Source organism: Pyxicephalus adspersus, chromosome 7 (assembly GCF_032062135.1).
Source record: "Pyxicephalus adspersus chromosome 7, UCB_Pads_2.0, whole genome shotgun sequence".
Taxonomy (NCBI): domain Eukaryota; kingdom Metazoa; phylum Chordata; class Amphibia; order Anura; family Pyxicephalidae; genus Pyxicephalus; species Pyxicephalus adspersus.
In genome coordinates, this window is record NC_092864.1 from 64,723,271 (window position 1) to 64,743,097 (window position 19,827).

Genomic DNA, 19,827 nt, shown 5'->3' on the forward strand with positions numbered 1-19,827 from the left:
TAATGTAAAGACATTAAAACTCTGAATTACTGAACACTGGGCTTCACTGTAAACCAGGCATGAGCAAACTATGACCCGCGGGCCATATAAGGCCCAATACGGTGGTTTCTCTGGCCCTTTGGGTGTTCTGTGGCTCTGGCCGGTGCCACCCCGAGCAGGGTCAGGAGAAGGAACCAGCTAGGGGGACTGCATACGTCCTGGCTGGTGGAGGTGGGCGGGCTGTTTCCCTGCACACAACCCGCCCACTCTCCCATCACAGGCTCTGAGCTTGTGATGGGAGAGTGGGCGGGCTGTCACTACACATAACCCGCCCACTCTTCAATCACAGGCTCAGATCGACGATGGGAGAGTGGGCGGGGTTATGTCATCATGACGTCACGTTCAGTGGTGTCATGATGGCATAACCCCGCCAACTATCCCATCAGCCCGGCCCCTATTTCAAATTTTAATATGTGGCCCCTGGCTAAAAACGTTTGCCCACCCCTGCTGTAAACCATTTATGTACCTATGGCTTTTTGCTCATACTCTTCTGCCAAAGCCAACATATCTTCAGATGTATCTGTGTCTTCCTCTTCTTTTGAAAGTTCCTTTAGAATCTTACTACAGCCCAGGGCAGCTGCTGTGCAGTCATGGCACTAGGGATATCAAAGAAAAAGACAAATGTTGAAAACTTGTTTGCACTTGTGATATGGCCTGTGCCTACCAAACCCGCCAACACAAAAAGGAAGACCCCATAAAGTGAGGTAGATTAGTCCACATTGCATTATTAAATAATACCCTTGTAATCTTACTTTTTTGGCCTGTACCTGTTTATTTCCTGTGCTAACAGTGTGGATGAAAGGAGTAGAGAGAAAGGGCCTAATTTAATAAAGCTCTCTAAAGCTGGAGAGGATACACTTTAGTCAGTGAAGCTGGGTGATACAAAAAAACTGGAAAGGATTTCTGGATCACCCAGCTTCACTTATAATAATGTATCCTCTCCAGCCCTGGAGAGCTTTAATAAAACAGGCCCAAAGAGTAAGGCTCCAAGCTACCAACTCACTAGATGGAGTTGAAAACAAACAAAATGAAAAGTGCATGCCCGTTTTATACAATGATTCTACCAATTAGCCTAAATCTTGGTTCATTTCTGCTAACTCACAAAAATGATCTCACTAGTTTAACTTACACTGGAAATAGTTTGTAAATATGCACAATAAGCTTGCTTGAATGAATATGCAGTCCTTTCTTTTATTTCCTCTTTAAAGGATCATAGAGTTGTCAATGATAAGTATAAAAACAATATATGATGGTGGGAATTCCCTGTAAGCAGTGTTAATAAATCTAATTTATTGCAACCCTACAGTACAATAAAAATTTGCTGTACCTGTGACCAAAAGATTTCACAAAGTTCTTTACGGTTTTGAACAACAGCCCAGATAAGCAGATCTCTGATTGGATCCATTGAACAGGATAATTTTCCTTGAGACCTTTTGTGAAAAGAACGAAGCGTGACCTTCTGTACCTAGAAATATGGCAAAGAGTTCCATCATTAAAACCACTTTGTTGATTAAAAAGTACATAAATGTAACACAAAATTGTACATAAAATTTAAATTATTTTTCCCTGGAAGATGCTCGAGATTTATTGCATGTATTGTGGAGAATCCTGTATTATAAATTAGACAGAATCTTGTTCACCAAAAGTTGTGAAAAACAAATAACTGGAAAATTCTTACTCAGACTGAATCTGGCCAGAATGATTGAGACCAGATTTGGAAATTCCAAGTCAGAATTTGTATGACAAAATTCAGTGACGGGTATAGTAGAGCTTTTCCAACCTGGTCACCAGATTATGACGGCTCTCAACATCTGTTCACTAGATGGCTGAACCGTGCTACACTTATTATTGACAAATATATGTCAGATCTGAACTCGGATTGGATTTTAGTATAATTTATCAAACGCAACAGCCTTGCATATGCAATGGGCTAACTGTCAGACTAGGCAAAAGTAAGGCTTCCCCTTCATATTTATGCAACACACAGTATTATGTAATATTCCTTGCAGTTTACTTCCATTTATTTGAAATGTACCCCAATGCACACTACAGTGAATGTTGGTGGACCCACACTGCACTGCAATACCCTCACAAAGTTCCATGCATTCAGAAGCAATGCATTCAAAAAGGGTGCAGGTTTGGTTTTCATTGAATTTCTATGTGTCGGCAGCTATTCAAAATGATAAGAGGAAAAAGTTTGTTAATCAAATTCCATTGGTCGAGATGGGCCACATACCCTGATGTTAGTCAAAGTGAGAACAGGAAGAAAGAAGAAAAGCCAGGGTATTTGTTTAATGTGACAATGATGTATTTGAAAATCGTTTACAAATTTGTTCCTGATTTCGGGAATATACATAATATAAAACAAAATTCATATTGTTCAGCATACAAACACAAAAAAGGTCAACCCCACTGTGTTCTAAGGCATGGGGGTTCCTTTTGACCTGGTAGCTAGACACAACATCTCTGAATATATTAAGGTCATTTTACAGTTTATGTCCCGACGTATTTTGCCTTTGAGGGCTTCTTCAGGGGACTTTGCAAAAGAGGTTGTACTGCAGGATGATGTTGTGAGATGGGATGAATTGGATTCAATAGGGGGGTGACTCAAAAGTGCCAATAGGGTCTGGTATGGCTGTTGAAAAACTGAATGCAGAGCTTTTGCGTGCATCAGAGGCGCTGTGTAGAAAAACTGCATTTTTCTGGTGACCAGAAAGGGTCAGTGCACAATTCTTCAGCCCTTAAGTACCCCAGAGTGATGATATGACCCATTCATCCATTCATTCCAAAAAAACATGTAACTTTGCACAAAGCAAAATATTACAATTACAGTACAAGAGATAAAGGCATTGTAAGAATGACAACGTTGCTGTCATTCTTACATTTAAAGGAGTTCACGCCGACAGATCACAAAATTTTCCAGTCTTTTGTCATGATAAGTTATTTTATTACAAACATAATAGGTGACCTAAAATGTCTATAAAATATGTTCAAAATTATAATAAAGATGAGCAAAAAGAACCTACATTTATTTTGATGTGTGGAACTGCAATTGACAGCCGAGGCCGCTCTGTGCTTTTTGGCTTTGGATACAGATGTTTTGTAAAGTCACCCAGAAGTTCCCTTAAAACCTGTGACACGTGGTGCAGACGAAGTTTTGATGTCTTTAGAAGTCCACAGCGAAATCTTTCATCTTCTATTATTTTAGCAAGCTTGCTGTGGAATAGGCATGATGGATCTGTGTTATTGTAGAGGTTCAATATAGTTTCTTGAGTGGCGTATTCTTCTAAACGAACACCATGTTCAAGAAAAAGCTTGACAAAGGCAGGTTTATTGCCAATTAGTGCTGCTGTCATGACTGGGTGCAGATCTGAGGGCTAGGAAGAACAAACCAAAACTCATATAAAACCAACATTACAAACAGAATAATATATGGTTTGCTTACAGTGCCATATGTTCAGAATGGCATAGCCCTGTGGGAGACACAGCTAATAAACCTTTGTATTAGTAATTGTAAACGATCATGGATTTAGCAAAGTTACTTACACTTTTTCTGTACAGTGTTCTGGTTATGAGTGCCTGCTAAAATAACAGGCATTTTCAGCCTGTGCCATCATTAGAGGTGAGATCTAGATAACCCGTATGATAAAAATGTATTTTCATAGGAAACAGTGGAGATCAGCGGTGTTTGTTTCAAACAATCTTAGTGCCACTTCTGCATTGATTTCCAACTAACATTAGTTTACACAACTGCAAAAAAGTCTTCTGGGTTGTGTATTTCACTTCTAAATATGGAGTTCAGTTACTACACTTAAGTTAACGGGTCTGTTTAGTGTAAATACGGTACAGTCATTCCCACTTTTAAAAATATTGTAAGGCCCTGGTCCAGCAACAGTTCTTGCCAGATGCCAGACACTATTCCCCCAATCTAACGCCACACTCTTCACCTATAGCAAGCCCCCCCCCTCAACCTCGGGAGACTGGTTTCGTTTCCCAGCACATGGTTGCCCCCAGGACTTAGTGCGCAAACGATGGTGCCTGGTGAAGGGCTAGCAGAGGACCAGGGACCCACCAAGCGGTACCAAGATTCCAACAGAGACAAGTCCAGAATACAGAGCAACAGGCCATTTACAGATAATTTATCAACCGGATAAGGGCAGGGACAGAAGGGCAAGACCAAGACAGAGTCAGGGTAACAAGGAAAAGGTCGATCTTGGCAAAATATTTTCAGAGGGTCGGAAACAGGCAAGGTCAGCAACAGTAAATCACACAAATTCACACATGAGCAGCAAGTCAGCCTTGCCTAATGCTACAACAGGCACTGGTGACTGGGAGCAGAGAGGCTTTAATGCCCCAGCAGCCAATGACAGCGCAGGATTGAAAAAGGGACTGATCTGCCTTAAAAATCCCTTGGGCTGTGCACAGCCTCACAGTGTGTGCAGGGATGCCGATAAAATAGATCAGGCTGCACGACTAAAGGGAAGCAGGGCTGCTTCTATTTCTTTATTCTCCTTGCTGCTGCACGTGTCATTGCTGGACAAAATAGGCAGTGTAGAATACTGTGGTGGTGCATTTCCTAACAAATATATTGTTATAACTGTGGAAATCAGGATTTCAAATGTTGAGGATAATAAGGAAGTAATCTAAATATCAGATCACTGTTCTTTAAATTCTCCAGTTGTTTTAGTATATTCATTAGTATGCTAAATCTGAAGTGTCATATTTAAGTAAAAACTCTTGTAGCAACAAATCAGAGTGCATTTGTACTGGTCTCATTTGATCAATGTGCTATAACACATGGATTATCACGTTATGGGACACGCATCAGCACAATTTTGCATTCCTCATTTTGAATGACCATCCAACACACCTCACTAATGGAAATGCATTGCAGTGCACTAACTGAAATAGTACTTGCACATTTTTTGGTCTGTTAGGGTGCCCGCTGTATTTATTGTGTGCACAAATGTCCCGCAATGGTGTAAATGGACCCTAAATCAAAACCTAATATACCTGGTATACATGGAACATTTGAAGCAAATTTGTAATTCAGTCAATACAGCTTTAAAGTACATTTATACACAAACCTTAACCTTAAACCTTCGATAGAGAAGAAATAAATCCCCCCTTAGGTTATATTTTGCTTCTATATTTTGAGTTTTCCTAGATAGTTTTCCAAAGAAAATGGAATCCTTTATTCCTAGGAGAACTCTAAAACACTCTAACTCACACACAGGTAATACCACTTTGTTGTTAAAATGCTCAGAGTATAGGTTCACCTGAATAAATAAAAATTAGTATTGATTAGGAAGTAAATTATTTAATTAGCCAACACACCTTCCACTGGTGATCATCTGTAAAAATCTCACTTCTAGCAATGTCAACTCTGTTCCATGCTACTGCTAACTTTAGCTGGTGGTCCCAGTTCTCGTGTCCTTGCTGATCATGACTCAGAGAAGCTGGAAAACAAGAAAAAATTGTAAAAATAGTAAACAATTCAGTTATGTAGGTCTGCGTTCTACTTTCTGCATGGTGGATTTACAGACCCTAAAATACCTTGGTCTACATAGCTCAATAGCTGAAATTTACCAGCACAACTAAATAATGAAAGGAACAGCTAATTTTCGGTTCTTCTTGTTCTGTTTAAAGAGTCCCATACAGACATTAAAGAGACACAAAAAGAGAGAAAATGAGGAGGGCAATGTATGTTAAATACTTTGCAAACATAAAAATGGCATATGCTGAACAGAATAAAATATTATATAAAAATTCATTTAAAACTTATTGTTTCTCCTAAAGCATGTTCTATAGCAAGTGATAAATACCTTTAAGCAAAGCTTGAAGAATAGCAACATCAATGTCATGCTGATCATCTTTGTCTGCCTGGAAAATGGTAAGCAACTGACTGTTTCTCATGATATCTTGTATCTGAAAAAATAATATTTTGCTAAAAGACCTACCTTAAACACATTTAGGAGCATAATTACAACTAATAATAATTACACATAAGAGCTTAATTACAACCTCACTGTCACATCTTTTTTAACTCAAAGCCCCTTTGCAGCTTGATGAGGACAATGCAGGACATTTCCCCTTAAGCAATATGAAAACATTTAATCTGTTTAATAATTTTAGACAGAACAGTTTTGTACAGTTTCATATTAATTAGGTATGTATTGAATAATGTGTATTAATACTTTATATTTACCACTTGCAGGCAGCTTTTTAGAAATTGTTACTACTATAACCTGTATTCTGATTGGAGACTAAACTCTTTTGTAAATCAGCCTCTATGGCCCTTTTTATATAGACCAGATGATGGTCAAAAGAAGTGTGAAATGTATTTGTATTTTGTACCATAATATTTGCTTTGTTTTCTAGATAAGCTAATATCTGTCCAAGGACATTCAGATGTCTGAGAAACTAACTTCTTAATACTACTATACTATACTACTATAAATGTGCAACTGTCTGAGCAACCTTTAGGATAATAAATAAGTTTTCTTAGCTTGATATATTTGCAATTAACATGGTCAAAATGCTGAGATGAAGCTACCTATGTTTCAGAACACGTTTTTGACAAGACAACTCAAGATCATTACAAGTAAATTTCCTGGGGTTCTTGTTTTACCTTTTTAGTCCATTCCACTATCATGTGCTCTGTAAAGGTGTCAAAGGTATCAGGAAAAAGAGCTCGCAATTTTTCTTGAACAAGAGAGATTGTAATTTTTGAAATGGGAAGTTGTGCCACCTGAGCAATGACATCAGCCACTCTTCCTGATCCTTCCACAATGACGCATGGGGTGCTGTTGTTGATAGCATTATAGATTGTCTGCAGAGAGCAAAGAAAGTATTACTTTTTATAACTGAATCAATAACACTTTTATTTATTTAATAACAATTTTAATTTCATAGTATACTAGTGAGCAGATTGGTCAATTCTATTGTATAGAAAGGAGGGGCACAACAGAAGAAATTATGAATTTTATATAAGCCAGAAATACTGTAAGATCTCTTGTAAGAAATACTGTAAGATATTTCTCTAAAATATAATCTTTTATCATTACACAGATATTGTATGCAACACAGCACAGTTGGGTCTTTTTCCCAGTGTGCATTTATGCGGTATGTGGCAAATCTAACAAAACTGTCGGTTCACGTGAAGTGGATCAGATAACAATGGGTGTCATTTAACCTAGAAGAGGACCAGCCCTGGACCATAAAGCAATGAGACAGCATAAACTAAGGAGGAACTTTTGGAATACAGCACAACTACTTTTTTTTATATATTTTACAAATTTGCTACTTCTAGTATTTAAAAGATTTCAATAACATTTAGGGCTTTCATTTTATTTGTTTTGAAGATCTATTCCCAACTATACAACTGTAAGTTCACGGATGGCAAATACACAAAAACTTTTATTTTGTGTTATTATTGTTTCAAAAATAAAGCCTGATTTGTAAAAGTTTTTTTTAACGTCATTGTTAATTCATATGATTAAATCGATTGTATCAAGTAATTGGGATAGATAGCTGTAACTTACATCTAGAGTGCCTGGTCCTCCCTCCAGTACAACACAGACTATGGGTATCTTGATGGCAACTCCTGGAAAAAGTAAAATTGGGAATTGTAGTACAATGTATTGTGGTTGTTCATTTCATAGAATAAGACTTCTGTTTGTTATATAACTGATTATGTGTGACCTGTGTATTTTAAATGTTTTTCTCTTTATGACTTCTACAATATTTCTTCATTTCCCAAGCACTTCCTACTCTACATCTGGCAGTACTGCAATCATTTATTTCTATTACATTTTCAAGCTGATGAACCTAATTTGTAGGAGTGACTTTTGCAAATAAAGACCTTGAGTAATTGCAGAAGTAAACAGGAATCTTTGGCAGCAGAAACAATTTCTCCAGGATCCCATTGAAGGCTGTGTGATCTCTGCCAAAATCAGAGATAAGGCTGAGTGATCCTCATGCAACAACAATCCAGTTGACTGATCTCCATGTGAAATCCTGCTAGGGGATCTTTTAAATTCTGCAGCAATAATGTCTTCGGTAATAATTAATGAGTTTAAATGGGGGAATAGGCAAAAGAGGGGGAAACCAACCAATCTAAAGAGGATCGATTTAATTGATTACTGTTGTAGCAAAAATGATTCAGAGCTTTAACAAGAGAGAATCCTGTAGTTTTTGTAACTGTACTTACGATACGACATAGTTGAAAGTAGTATTGGTGTTGGAATTCGGGTTCTCCCTATATTCAACCTGAGTATGGCTGTTCAAATTCAGATAGACCCGACCCGAAAAAAACAAGTCGACGGTAAAAATTTGGGGGAAAAAAATGTAAAAAATGTGTTTAAAAAAATAATAAAAATTATTTTTAAAGTAATTTATTGAAAGTTTGTGTTTTTTTAACTAACTTTTTTTTTTACAGGTTTTCCCACAATGACATTATGATTCCCGCTGCTGTGCAGCCGTGGGAATCCTCCTATCATTGCGGGATCTCCAGGGACTATAAGTGATGAAAAGGGACTTGTCCCCATTCAACACCTATAGTGCCCGGAGATTATAATGGAACTGCAGAGGTAATCTGTACTTCAGTTCTATTGTGACGTCACATGGGAAACTGAAGTGCGGATTACCTCTGCAGTTCCACTACGATCTCTGGGACAATAGGTGATGAATGGGGATTGCTGTTGCAGTGCTGTACTATGTATTCTTGGATAGAGTTTCTCTATCCAAGAATACAGGGCACTACAGGTGATAAATGGGGACAAGTCCCCATTCATCACTTGTGGTGCCCAGAGATCGTACTGGAACTGCAGGGGTAATCTGCAGTTCAGTTTTCCACATGACGTCACGTGGGAAACTGAACTGCAGGCCTCTGCAGTTCCAGTATAATGTCCGGGCACTACAGGTGATGAATGGGGACTTGTCCCCATTTATCACCTGTAGTGCCCTGTATTCTTAAAAGACCCTTTAAAAAACCCAAATTCTCGCACCATTGACTTCAATGGTATTCAAATTCGGCATTTGATCACCCAGAGAATTTCTCACTATTCGATCGAATAGCTGTCGAATCAAATAGTGAGATATTCGACCAACACTAGTTGGAAGTTTACAGTTATTATGGAACCGATATAAGAATTTAAAGCAGTAAACTAGAATGTGGGTATCGATGGTGTAATCCACACTAGGATTCCAATACAGAGGTAAATTAAACCTCCCAGCCTCTAACTGTTTCACATTATTGCAACAAATCGATGAGCATGAAGTACTAGAATGTTGTAGAATACATTCGGAAACCTAGTTTATTTCTTGGAAGCTTTTTGATGTGCTGTTCAGTGTAAAAGACCTAGGACCTCTTTTGTTCCCTGTCAAGGTAGCTTGGCAAGTTATTTAGAAAAATCATTGCTCTACAGAAAATGACTTTTATCCACTACTTCTTAAACTTAAAATCATTTTTCTGTAATGAATTGACAGATAAATGTGTCTCAGCCTATACTACCTGCACAAGTTATTAATTCACTGCACTTTTGACGCGTGCGTGGATTGAAAAACAAAACCCTCTAAAGCCAACTGCAGGAAAAATGTATTTTTTGCAATGATTTAAAACAAGCCACTTGTTGAGAAAGGGGCCAATGCCTTTTTAAAGAACCCAGCAAAATCCTACATGAAGCCCTTTATGCTAGATGTTATCCAACTAAGGAAAAAATAATGTGATTTTATATATTAAAAGAACAAAAATAAAAAATGTCATTCCAGATTTCTTGCTGTGTAGGGAGACTACAGGAGTAAGACTTGCCATTTGAGAAATGCAGTCACCAATGAAAGCAGCGTAGTCACATCCAGATAGATAGTGTCATCAGATATCCAACATGTTAAGAAATAAGCAAGCAAAAGTCAGTCACCCCAAGCAGCTATGAAAGCTAATGCTCCACATGACTCCTTTTAAAAGGCAGACATTTTGTTCTGAATGTACATTAGAGTTTGGTACCATTGATTTCCAGAAGGAAATTTTGTGAACCTGTTGCTTTTTTTTTACAGTGGCCAAAGCAGAACTTTCTCTTTATGTAGTTCATCTCTGCATTACCTGTGGGGAGATTTTGTTTTACATTCTTCCTCCTGACCACACGAAAACGTTGAGCAAATTTCACCAAGGGAAAAAGTGTTTTCTCTAAATTCGTTAAGTTGGTCTTTATGCCTTCCGCTGTAATGCGTCTCCAATGTCTTTAAGATGCAGAGAGATGAGCCAAAGAAAGATGTATGTAAAGACAGTTAAACAGAACTGCACAGAGAAATCCTGTACTAATACAATCCGGAGGGAGACTATGATAAGCCATTGTAGCAGAGATAAAGTGGAACAGACTAAACAGCACAACATGCTCCCAATTTCATATGAGGTGATTTGGGCTTGTCATTTAACTAAATTAAGTCTATAAACTGCTCTGAGCAGATGGCAATAATGATATTCAAATTACATAATTATTGCTTTTCACTGATCTATTTTATTTGGGTATCTTTTGGTAGCAAAAACTAAGAGATAAAATTAATTAGTCCTTAAAAAGAATTTAGAAACAGTGGGGGTATATGGATACTTGTCATGCTGTTTTTTTTTACCCTCAACAGGTGTAAATAGGGGTGAATTAAAATTCACATAAAGAGGTAAATAAACTTGTTCTGATTTATCAAAGGATTAGAGAATGATACCTTTATGATTAAAAGCAAACTAATGTTACCGTTGAATACAATCAAATCCAGGGGAATTAAACTAAACAAAAATCCAAATGATATCCTGTACATGCTTAGGTATTTGAGCTGAACACACTGTAACTTAATTATTAGTATTACTAAGTTCAGATGGGCAGATGGAACAGTGGTTCATGGGCAGCTACCAGGCGTCTGCGTTTAGCAGCCCCAACCGTTATGTCAATGTTTAATGAACTTTTCTTTGAACCATGGACAGCGTATGCCAGCTGCAGTATCCAATGTATACTTCATATCATCCCATTTATTCCCATTTATTCCATATATCATCCCATTTATTCCCTGTGGGTGAGATCCTACATGAAACATTGAACTGTGAGCATGATTTCTAGGAAAGAGAAAGGGGTAACCACACCAAGTTAAATAAACATTCACTTTCCACATATTTCTCTATACAGTATACATTTAAATTTGCTATGGGGGCCAGTCATTCCTAGTTAGACACTTAATTACCTCCTTTCTCTTTTGTCTGCTCTGAAATAAACTTTTCCAGCTTTGCCCGCAGAAGGATTTCGACACCATATTTTCCATTTGTACCATCATCCACAAGAATGAAATGGGAATGATTATTATCTAAACAGGATAGACTTCCTTGGTTTTCTTCATCTATCTGGTATTCAGCTGGAAATGCTCCCTGCATATGTCAAAACACAAGCATAATACATTGAAAAGGTAATTTTGCAATTAGATCTGTAATAGGCTTGTAATGCACTGCTAAGTTGCAATGGAGCAAGGATATAAGCGTGAGTTCCTCTACAGGAGGTCAGGCCCATGTTCAACCATAATGAAGTTTTTTTTTGACAGTTTGGTCAAAAACACCAACACAAGTAGCCCAGTGGGCATAGGGTTCTGGCAGTGCTTCTCCTGTTTCTCGTCATACAAAGATGCATTTGCCATGTCCAGCTCTCCTTGTGTAAAGGCCCACTTCATGGTATCTCCCCCACACTTTTGCGACTGTGCTGAGAGACACAGCAAACCTTCTTGCAATGGCATATATAGATTTGGCATCCTGAAGGATCTGGATTTCCTGTGCAATCAGAGTGAGGTACAGGACCACCTCATGCTACCGTACAGTACCAGTAGTGACAAAGAAAAAATAAAAGGATTAAAAGGCAGATGAAAATAAGGTAGGCCACAATAAGGAAATATAAATAGTCTGTGGTAAAACCATTCCTTCTTTGGAAGTTGACTTGCTGTTGTTTCTCCTTTCCACCTGTTGTTTTCATTCGCACCAAAATGTATCCTGTGACCTCCAGTTAACCCGTGTGCTCCAGAGACCCTTTACCCTCCTGAGAACCTGTCCCCTTAAGATCCCTCCTTTAGGACCTGTGCACTTTAAATTCAGTGATCCTGTAAGTGTGGAATTTCTGCAATACTGTCTCTCCAATATCAACTCTTTATGGTGCCTAAATCTGCCTGGTTTCTGCCTGGACCTTTGGCTTATTCCTAAATCTGATATTGCTTGTTGTTTCTACCTGCACTAGCGTGTAAAACCACCAGCGAAATACTTCTCTGTACTCTGATGAAGATCTGGTGGGTCTTATAGACTCTTATAGCTCACATTTCCACTGGCTATTGTGTTGAGAATCTGCCACCTGGGCTGACCGGCTTTCTGTTGATTTGGATCCTAGTTCCTGGCAAGAAGTAGGTATAGTTGAAGAAAGTCCAGCACACATTAATTAGAAAATATTGACCATGTTTAAATTAAGATCTACAACTTAGGCAAGCTATGAGGCAATGTAAGCAGTAGCTAAAAAGGTCTTCCAAACTTTTTACTTTATCTTGCCTTATTCTAGAACTGTTGTAAATTGCATGGTCTATGACCAAAAGTTACTATGCAGAAGATTTTACTGTACAAAGAGATAGATGATGTGTGAATATAGATCACCTATACAAACAGCTATATCTGAAAAGTGTACAGCCTGAGGTCCCATTTACATTATTGCGCATACATACATGACTGAAATGCTGTGGTATTTACCTTAATCACCTTGCTAATTAATGTGCATTAGAAATTGTAAATGAAACCTTTTTCGTGAATTACACAACCCATTTGAATAATAATTTGCCTTAAAGCAACAAGTGTTAACCCATGTCCTAAGAAAGCACAAAAAATATTTTACATGAACAAATTGAAATATAGTACTTACTGTGGTAGAGATCAAACTGTTTCGATTATGAACAATTCCCCATGTAGCTATACCAATAGTAACAATCTTATTGTTCTTGTTGGCGTTGCCCATGCAAAAGTCCCTTACTGCTTCACCAACTTGCTTCATTACACCAGCATGAGAACCACCAGTTATAATCCAGGCTCCTAGGTAGCATACACAAAATATAGAACACAGTAAGCAGTTTAACACACTATACAATATTTGTTTTTTTTTTTTGCCCAAGCCTAAAAAACAAACAGTAAAATGTCATAACTTGCAATCAACACAACAGCAGCAAGTATTAAATCACCTGTAGTTTGTGCAGCTTTTACCAGACCTCTACGGAAAATGTTTTTCAATCGCATTTTCATACGGAAGTTTTTGGCCCCACCTGTTACTGAAATTAATAGATTGGGAACTTCAAGACCCCACTGCTCGGTCATCAGCTGGTAGAGGACACTGGATGGAGTATCAGAGGACACCCTTACATACTGCTGGATTAAAGGAAAACGGGAAATCAGAATATTAATGCAGAAATTTACAATGCACCAATAAAAGACGTCAAAGTTAAAAATGATGAACGTCTGGATCCACTATACTTAAATTAGTAAATGCATTAAGTGGAAAATGTTTTAAAAAAGTTCTACAGTGAATTTGTTCACTTGAAGTGTTTGTTTATTTGTTCTGTGCTAATTGAAATGTATTAATGAAATAACTGTAAGTAGAGATGGGATGAGATGTGTAAATTAGTGGGAATTCTAAAAAAAATTATTATGTTCTGGTATATATGCTTTAAGTTTGAACTGTTATGTTTTTGTGATTAGCAAATAGTATACAAATTGGTTTTTGGCTAGTAATAAAGTATACAGTAGGCGCACGTCTAATAATTAGTGGTTGTAACACCCGCCATTATAAGCCTGCCTATCATGTATCTTAATAATTGGCAGAATACTAGCCCAGGTATACCTAATACTTTTTTAGTAAATCAAACCATATTAACCCATCTCCATATACTATCTCCAATGAATGCCCGTCTGAATTTGTTCAGAAGGAATAAATAGAGGGATTAAAGCCAGCATACTACCTGCAAGAGTTAAATAAAAACAAATACACTAGAAAAAAATTATGGTATGAACTGCCCACAGCCTTTATTACTGACTTACCAAAAGAGATAACCACACTCATAACTCATAACATGACTCTTAACTCTAATCTTAACATCTTTACTTTACACCAACCATGGAGCTTTGTCATTACAGCTCAAGCTCCTTGCCAATGTGAAAACCTCTCCACCAGCCGGCAACTGTTGCTGGCACTTACCCAAACTGTGGCCTGTTCCTCCATTGCTTGTAAACCTGTACTGCAAAACCTAAGTGCATGTCATAAGACCAATCTAGGCCTACCAAACTACCATTCATTCAAAGAAACATAAGAAAAGTCTCAAAATAATGACATAACTAAGAGCCTAATAGGCAAACATTTGTCGAAGAAGAAAAACAGAAAAAAAATAAAGAGTAAAATGAAGAATATTGTATTTTTAATAGGCTGAAACAGATTGTATATCAACCTTAGCTAAAACAGACACTTGAGCTAAAGACCTCAATTTATTAGGGACATCATCCCCAGGAGAGAAATCCTAAACTTACTAAAAGGTAGGAAAGGCCACAATTCCATTGCTGGATGATTACATGTGAAAATGTAAAATGCTGGTAACCAGTCTGTAATGCGCCTGGGCACACAAACCACAACCAACTCCAGATATCCTTCAATCAGGCTTTATTCAATGTCATAAAGCACAACAAGGGTTAAGTCCAAACAAGCGAAGTACAAGAGGGTAAGGCAAAGACAGGTCAAGAACAATCCGAGGTCAGGGCAGGCAGCAGGCAGAATGGTCAGTAACAATCCGAGGTCAGGGCAGGCAGAGTTCAAGCAGAGTCAACTTTAGACCAGGTCACTATGGAGATGACAAAAGCAGGTAAACTTAAACCAACACAAGGACGCACCCAAGCACACTGTATTAAAAGAGGCTTATAGCGGGCAATGGTGTACAGGACAGGCTCTCCTTAAATGGCCAGAGTGACCAATGGCCTTGCGCCACCTGGCGCCGTCTGATAGAAGACTAACTGAATCCCCTGCGGCCGATTGGCCGCAGGGATTTCAAACTAACTATGTCCCGCCCCGGGGAGAGGCAGCCCAGTGCCACGCCCTCGGGGGGTACAAGAGGGACGCATTGTAGCACGCACACCTCTTTCCACAGCACGCCTAGGATGTGCACTACTTTGCACATGCAAAGGAGTGCTGAGAGCAGGAGTTTCAGTAACCACGTCCGAAGGGATGCTGGTGATGCCGCCTGGCTGAACAGTAGTTTGGCCAGGATGGGTCCCTCCGCCTGCAGAGAGAGACACGCTGCGAGTAGAGCAGCAGCCTCGGCCATGCTGCCTGCTACAGCGGCGTCTCCCTCTGTGGCTGGGATCCCCAGGGACACCGCGGGCTCGCAGGACGGGTAAGTTCCTTACACAGTTATTATACGTTCCCACAATGGGCTTGGTCCCGCCTACCTCCTGTTCCCTATTAATATATTTTTTTTCAAACGCATGAAAAAATCCCTAGAGGATGGGAGAAGTGACAAGAGAACCACAAACTTCAGGATCCTCTTTTCTATAGCGGACAAATTATAAACTAAAGGAATATTTGCACAAAACATTGCCTTCCTCAAATAGCATTCCTCAAATGGCCATTAAGCCCACTAGCTCCTAAATAAACTCCTTTCTGACCCTGAGCTTCTGTCCTACCCGGGCAGAAGAAACATTACGTGCTACACTTCCCAGTCCTTTCCCACAGCCTTTGTACCAAACTAGCTAAAAAGAGATTAAAGAAGATAACATTCCCCAAAGTTTTTACCCGCCTGATGACTTCCACAGACAATAACTGTTTTCCATACGCAGAACACAACCTGATTCTTCCATATTGGAAAAACCAATGAGTTCAGACACCATAAGTGGAATTCCAGGCGTCTGAAGATTGGAAGTTCCGGCAAAATGCACCTCTACTTGGACTTCAAGACCCATTGTTCCCCTAATCAACTGCTGCTCATCGGCCCACCTAACTCCCAAACACCAGCGACTTTCAACTGAGCTCTGCTGGAACCAAAGGCGACTGCACAGATGAAACTGGACCTGTTCTGCCCTTGTTCTTCTGCTAGGCTGAATAAATAGAACATCTTCTATATTCTTAAACCTTTGATATACAAAGCAGGGACTACACACAGGGACCACTTCTGGTGCCTGCTGCCATCCCCAGTGCAATCTTGACACACAGAAAGTGATTAAGACCAGGGCTGTGACCCTGAAAGTGGCAACATATATGGTCGCCTGCCTGACTGGACAACTGAACATGATGCCATGTGCGCTTAGATTTCGGAGCAGAAGTTGTGAAGATTCAAGAACGAAGCCCTTGCCCCCCGGGGGGAAGTCCTGGCACCAGCATACAGTAGAATCTCTGAAGATATATGAAGCTTCTGCAACATAAAGTAATAAACCCAGAACATGAATGTTATGGATGCAGTAGATCCATCCTTCTTACTTTTTCCAGCTCAACATTTATTTTTACAACCTTATTCCTATCATAAAATAAAATAATATAAAGGGAGAAATAGAGTTGGGGGAGACAGACCCAGGAGTGTGGATCTTCTCCTCAGCTGACATAATCTCATTCACAATTGCTATTGCTCCCTCATGAGCACCTTTGTTGAACAAATTCCCAATGCAAATTGTTCATAAACATACCCTAAAATTCAGAAACTGAAACTGCTTTTATATTTTTTTATTTCAGTAAGTTACATTCTTTTCCCATGACAGGGAAATACTAACGTTAGAAGGCATAAACTGTTTTGTCTGAAAGCTTTGGATGATAGATGCTTCTCAAAATTCTTGAAATATTAATAATACCAGCTTGTAATGGAGCAACTTACAGTAAGAAAACTATTATATAATTATAAAATACAATAATTATAAACCAAACCTTTCCAACTCTGGGACCAAGTCCAGTGAAGCTGATATCTCCAAAAGCATCTGTTGGCATCTCCTTTATATGATCTCTGTGATCCCATGTCTCTTTACTTTGGAAGGGTTGTGGTCTTGTAGCTATATCCATATGTTGCTCCTTGGGGTATCCACACATGCAGATACTCTTTCTAAACATGAAATTAAAGCTTTAAGGTTGTAAGTCTCATTTGTTGAAATACCTCTGGTAAATGACTTAAATCACAGTATTTTGCAAATTTTTTGAACAGACTTTTTTCTTATGTGGGACAATGCTGACCCCCCCCCCCCCCCCTTGCTACTGATAATTTATTTGGGATTCACCAAGTTTTTTCTGGAAGCAATGCTTAAATTTATTAAAAGACATTCACTGGGCAAATCTTGTAAATTTTAATAGTACAATAGTACTGTTTGTTTTGGAAAATCTTCTTGCTCCAGAATTTTAAAAATCACACACAGTTGAGGCACTAAGTTAGCACTAAGTTTAAGCACTATGTTAAGTTAGAAAAAACAGCATGCATTTTGGCTTATTTTTTTAACTTTCAAAAACTTCCCCTCCAAACCTCTTCTTTGGGTCACCCTCACACTGGGCCTCCTTAGGTTTTATGGTGCATAAACACTGCACAGGGCTTAGGCTACTCACACACGTACAATAATTGTCGTTGGAAAGGATCTTCAAGATTTTTTCCAATGACAAAACACTGAAAGATGCATGAACGAGTGTTGTACATGCAGCACCGTTCTGCTCTATGGAGAGGGGAAGGGGAGAACCACGGAGCGGCACCCTGCTGCCCTCTCTCCCCTTCAATTTAGTTACAATTGTTCGTCGTTTGCTGTTTATCGTTCTTTTTCTGTAATTTCTCCCTTAAAGTGGAACTAAAGTCCCAGTTTACAAAATACAGATGATTATTGCAAAAAGAGATGGGTGCCCCTTCTGCATTATTCTGTCTTAAAAACAGGAAGTCAAAAAGCCAGAAATGCATGGACTTACATATCTTTATTATTTACACATATTATTTACATATATTTAGTTATGTCATTCAGGCAAGATGGCTAAAGATTGTCTCTAGGAAGAAGAAAAAAAGGAAAATGGTGGGTTTGTTCCACTTTAACTTTCTTTTATTCTTTTCCACTTTCATTTTCCTTTTATCCCTGATGCCTTTTTATACAGTTAATATAGCAATTACACTACATTGTTTTTTTGTAGTGGATTGCACTCTTTTACTGTAGTCTACAGGATCCATTGGTGGTAAGCACCATAAATTCACCTTTCAGCTTTCAAGATTTTTATTATTAAACAGGATTTATATAGTGCCAACATATTACACAACGTTGAGATATTAAAAGGGTACAAAGTTTCATCTCATAGCAATAGAACTATTTATAATACATAAAAACTTACCTGGTGTCAGTCATTTTTGAGCTTTCCACATAGTACATGCATTCTTTTTTTTTAATATTTTCTGAAATCCAGGAGCATATGTTTTCCTGCAATAAATATGTATTAGTCAGATGTCTTCAAAACAAATGATATTAACAGTTTTTGTATTGTATGTTTTTAAATTGAAATTATGTTCACTGTCCTACAATGCAGACATCCTTTTAATGCAGGAATATAAGGAAAGCCATCTATAAGGCCACATACCTTGAAGAATTTCTTAGTGCCCTCTGCACAAAAATGCATAACATCATTGCTGTCCCAAAGTCAAGGTGCTGCTTCACAGGTGAAGATTCCAAGTACAAGGTACTAATGTTTTATAAAAGCCCAAGTTTTACATGTACTTTAAAAGTAAAACATTTTTTTTTTACAATTCAAAGTTTACATTTAAAGAAACAATATCAATTGGCTTGGGGGGGAAAACTGTTGTAGACTATGAAGAACTGTGATGTTAATAAAATTCAGTTTATAGATTAACCATGGGTCTAATGTTTTATTTTTCACTTGGTACATGTTTTCATAGGCCCCCTGAAACCAACCTCCTTCCAGCAATGTCGGTGGTAGGTGAGGGGGGTGTTGCTAGCAAATACCTATGCGAGCTCCTGATTTCGCCTATATACCAGCGAGAGAAGCAGCACTAGGTGGCACAGACATTAACTGACACTTCCAGGATATGGTCAGATTCCAGCTAAAGTGGCTTAATTCACAGCATGTGTAAGTCGGAAAACAAGCAAGTAACCAGCCCAAGTATCCAAATATTAAAAAAAAAAAAAGTAGTGTTAAATATTATCACACAATGCATATTGTTAATCTAAAATATACAGCAGCAGGCTTACTAAGCTTACTGTAGATGCATTAAAAACAGTCAATAAATGAAAACTAAATTACCTTTTCCCCGGCAGAAGGTGAAAAATTAGTCCTTTTCTTCCGTCTAATTTTCCTTGTATGTTTCAGGTTGGATACTAGATGTGATATGCTTTTAGGTTCTTCATCCTGGCTAAGGTTACCCTCGGAAGATGACATCATTACTTGTAAATCATGAATTTTGCATCTGAGTAAATAAAGCAAAACTGGCTTCCTTAATTTTAGCAGTCACTTTGACCAGAACTTTGTTCACATAAGTTTTACAAGCTGGAATATAGTGCATGTTCCATATCCTTTCAAGAGGGGACGAGTTCAAAAGGGAAAAAGAGTTGAATGGATCCACATAGCTTCAAATTGTGTTAAATCATCACGAATAAGGCAAGCCCAATGACTTTAGTAGCTCTCACTATTGGAACCTAGCCCAATATCATGCAAGCAAAGGTTTAAAAGCAACTCCTTTATTTCTATTTAACCAATGTAAATTTACATACTGAGATGTATTTACATACTGATAATCATA

At 38.3% G+C, this 19,827-nt stretch overlaps 1 protein-coding gene across 1 annotated transcript in view; it reads right to left on the bottom strand.

Moving 5' to 3' along the window:
* TRPM2 (transient receptor potential cation channel subfamily M member 2) overlaps positions 1-19,466 on the bottom strand; it is a 51,702-nt gene extending 32,236 nt beyond the window's left edge. The window contains exons 1-13 of the mRNA XM_072416839.1: positions 19,332-19,466; positions 18,408-18,493; positions 16,986-17,157; positions 13,276-13,459; positions 12,963-13,129; positions 11,266-11,446; positions 7,584-7,645; positions 6,671-6,871; positions 5,865-5,967; positions 5,377-5,498; positions 3,066-3,416; positions 1,367-1,504; positions 506-635 (exon numbers count right to left, since the gene is read on the bottom strand). Coding sequence (XP_072272940.1) covers positions 506-635; positions 1,367-1,504; positions 3,066-3,416; positions 5,377-5,498; positions 5,865-5,967; positions 6,671-6,871; positions 7,584-7,645; positions 11,266-11,446; positions 12,963-13,129; positions 13,276-13,459; positions 16,986-17,157; positions 18,408-18,493; positions 19,332-19,466 — 2,032 coding nt within the window. The remainder of the gene's footprint in view (positions 1-505; positions 636-1,366; positions 1,505-3,065; positions 3,417-5,376; positions 5,499-5,864; positions 5,968-6,670; positions 6,872-7,583; positions 7,646-11,265; positions 11,447-12,962; positions 13,130-13,275; positions 13,460-16,985; positions 17,158-18,407; positions 18,494-19,331) is intronic.
* Positions 19,467-19,827: the final 361 nt, after the last annotated feature.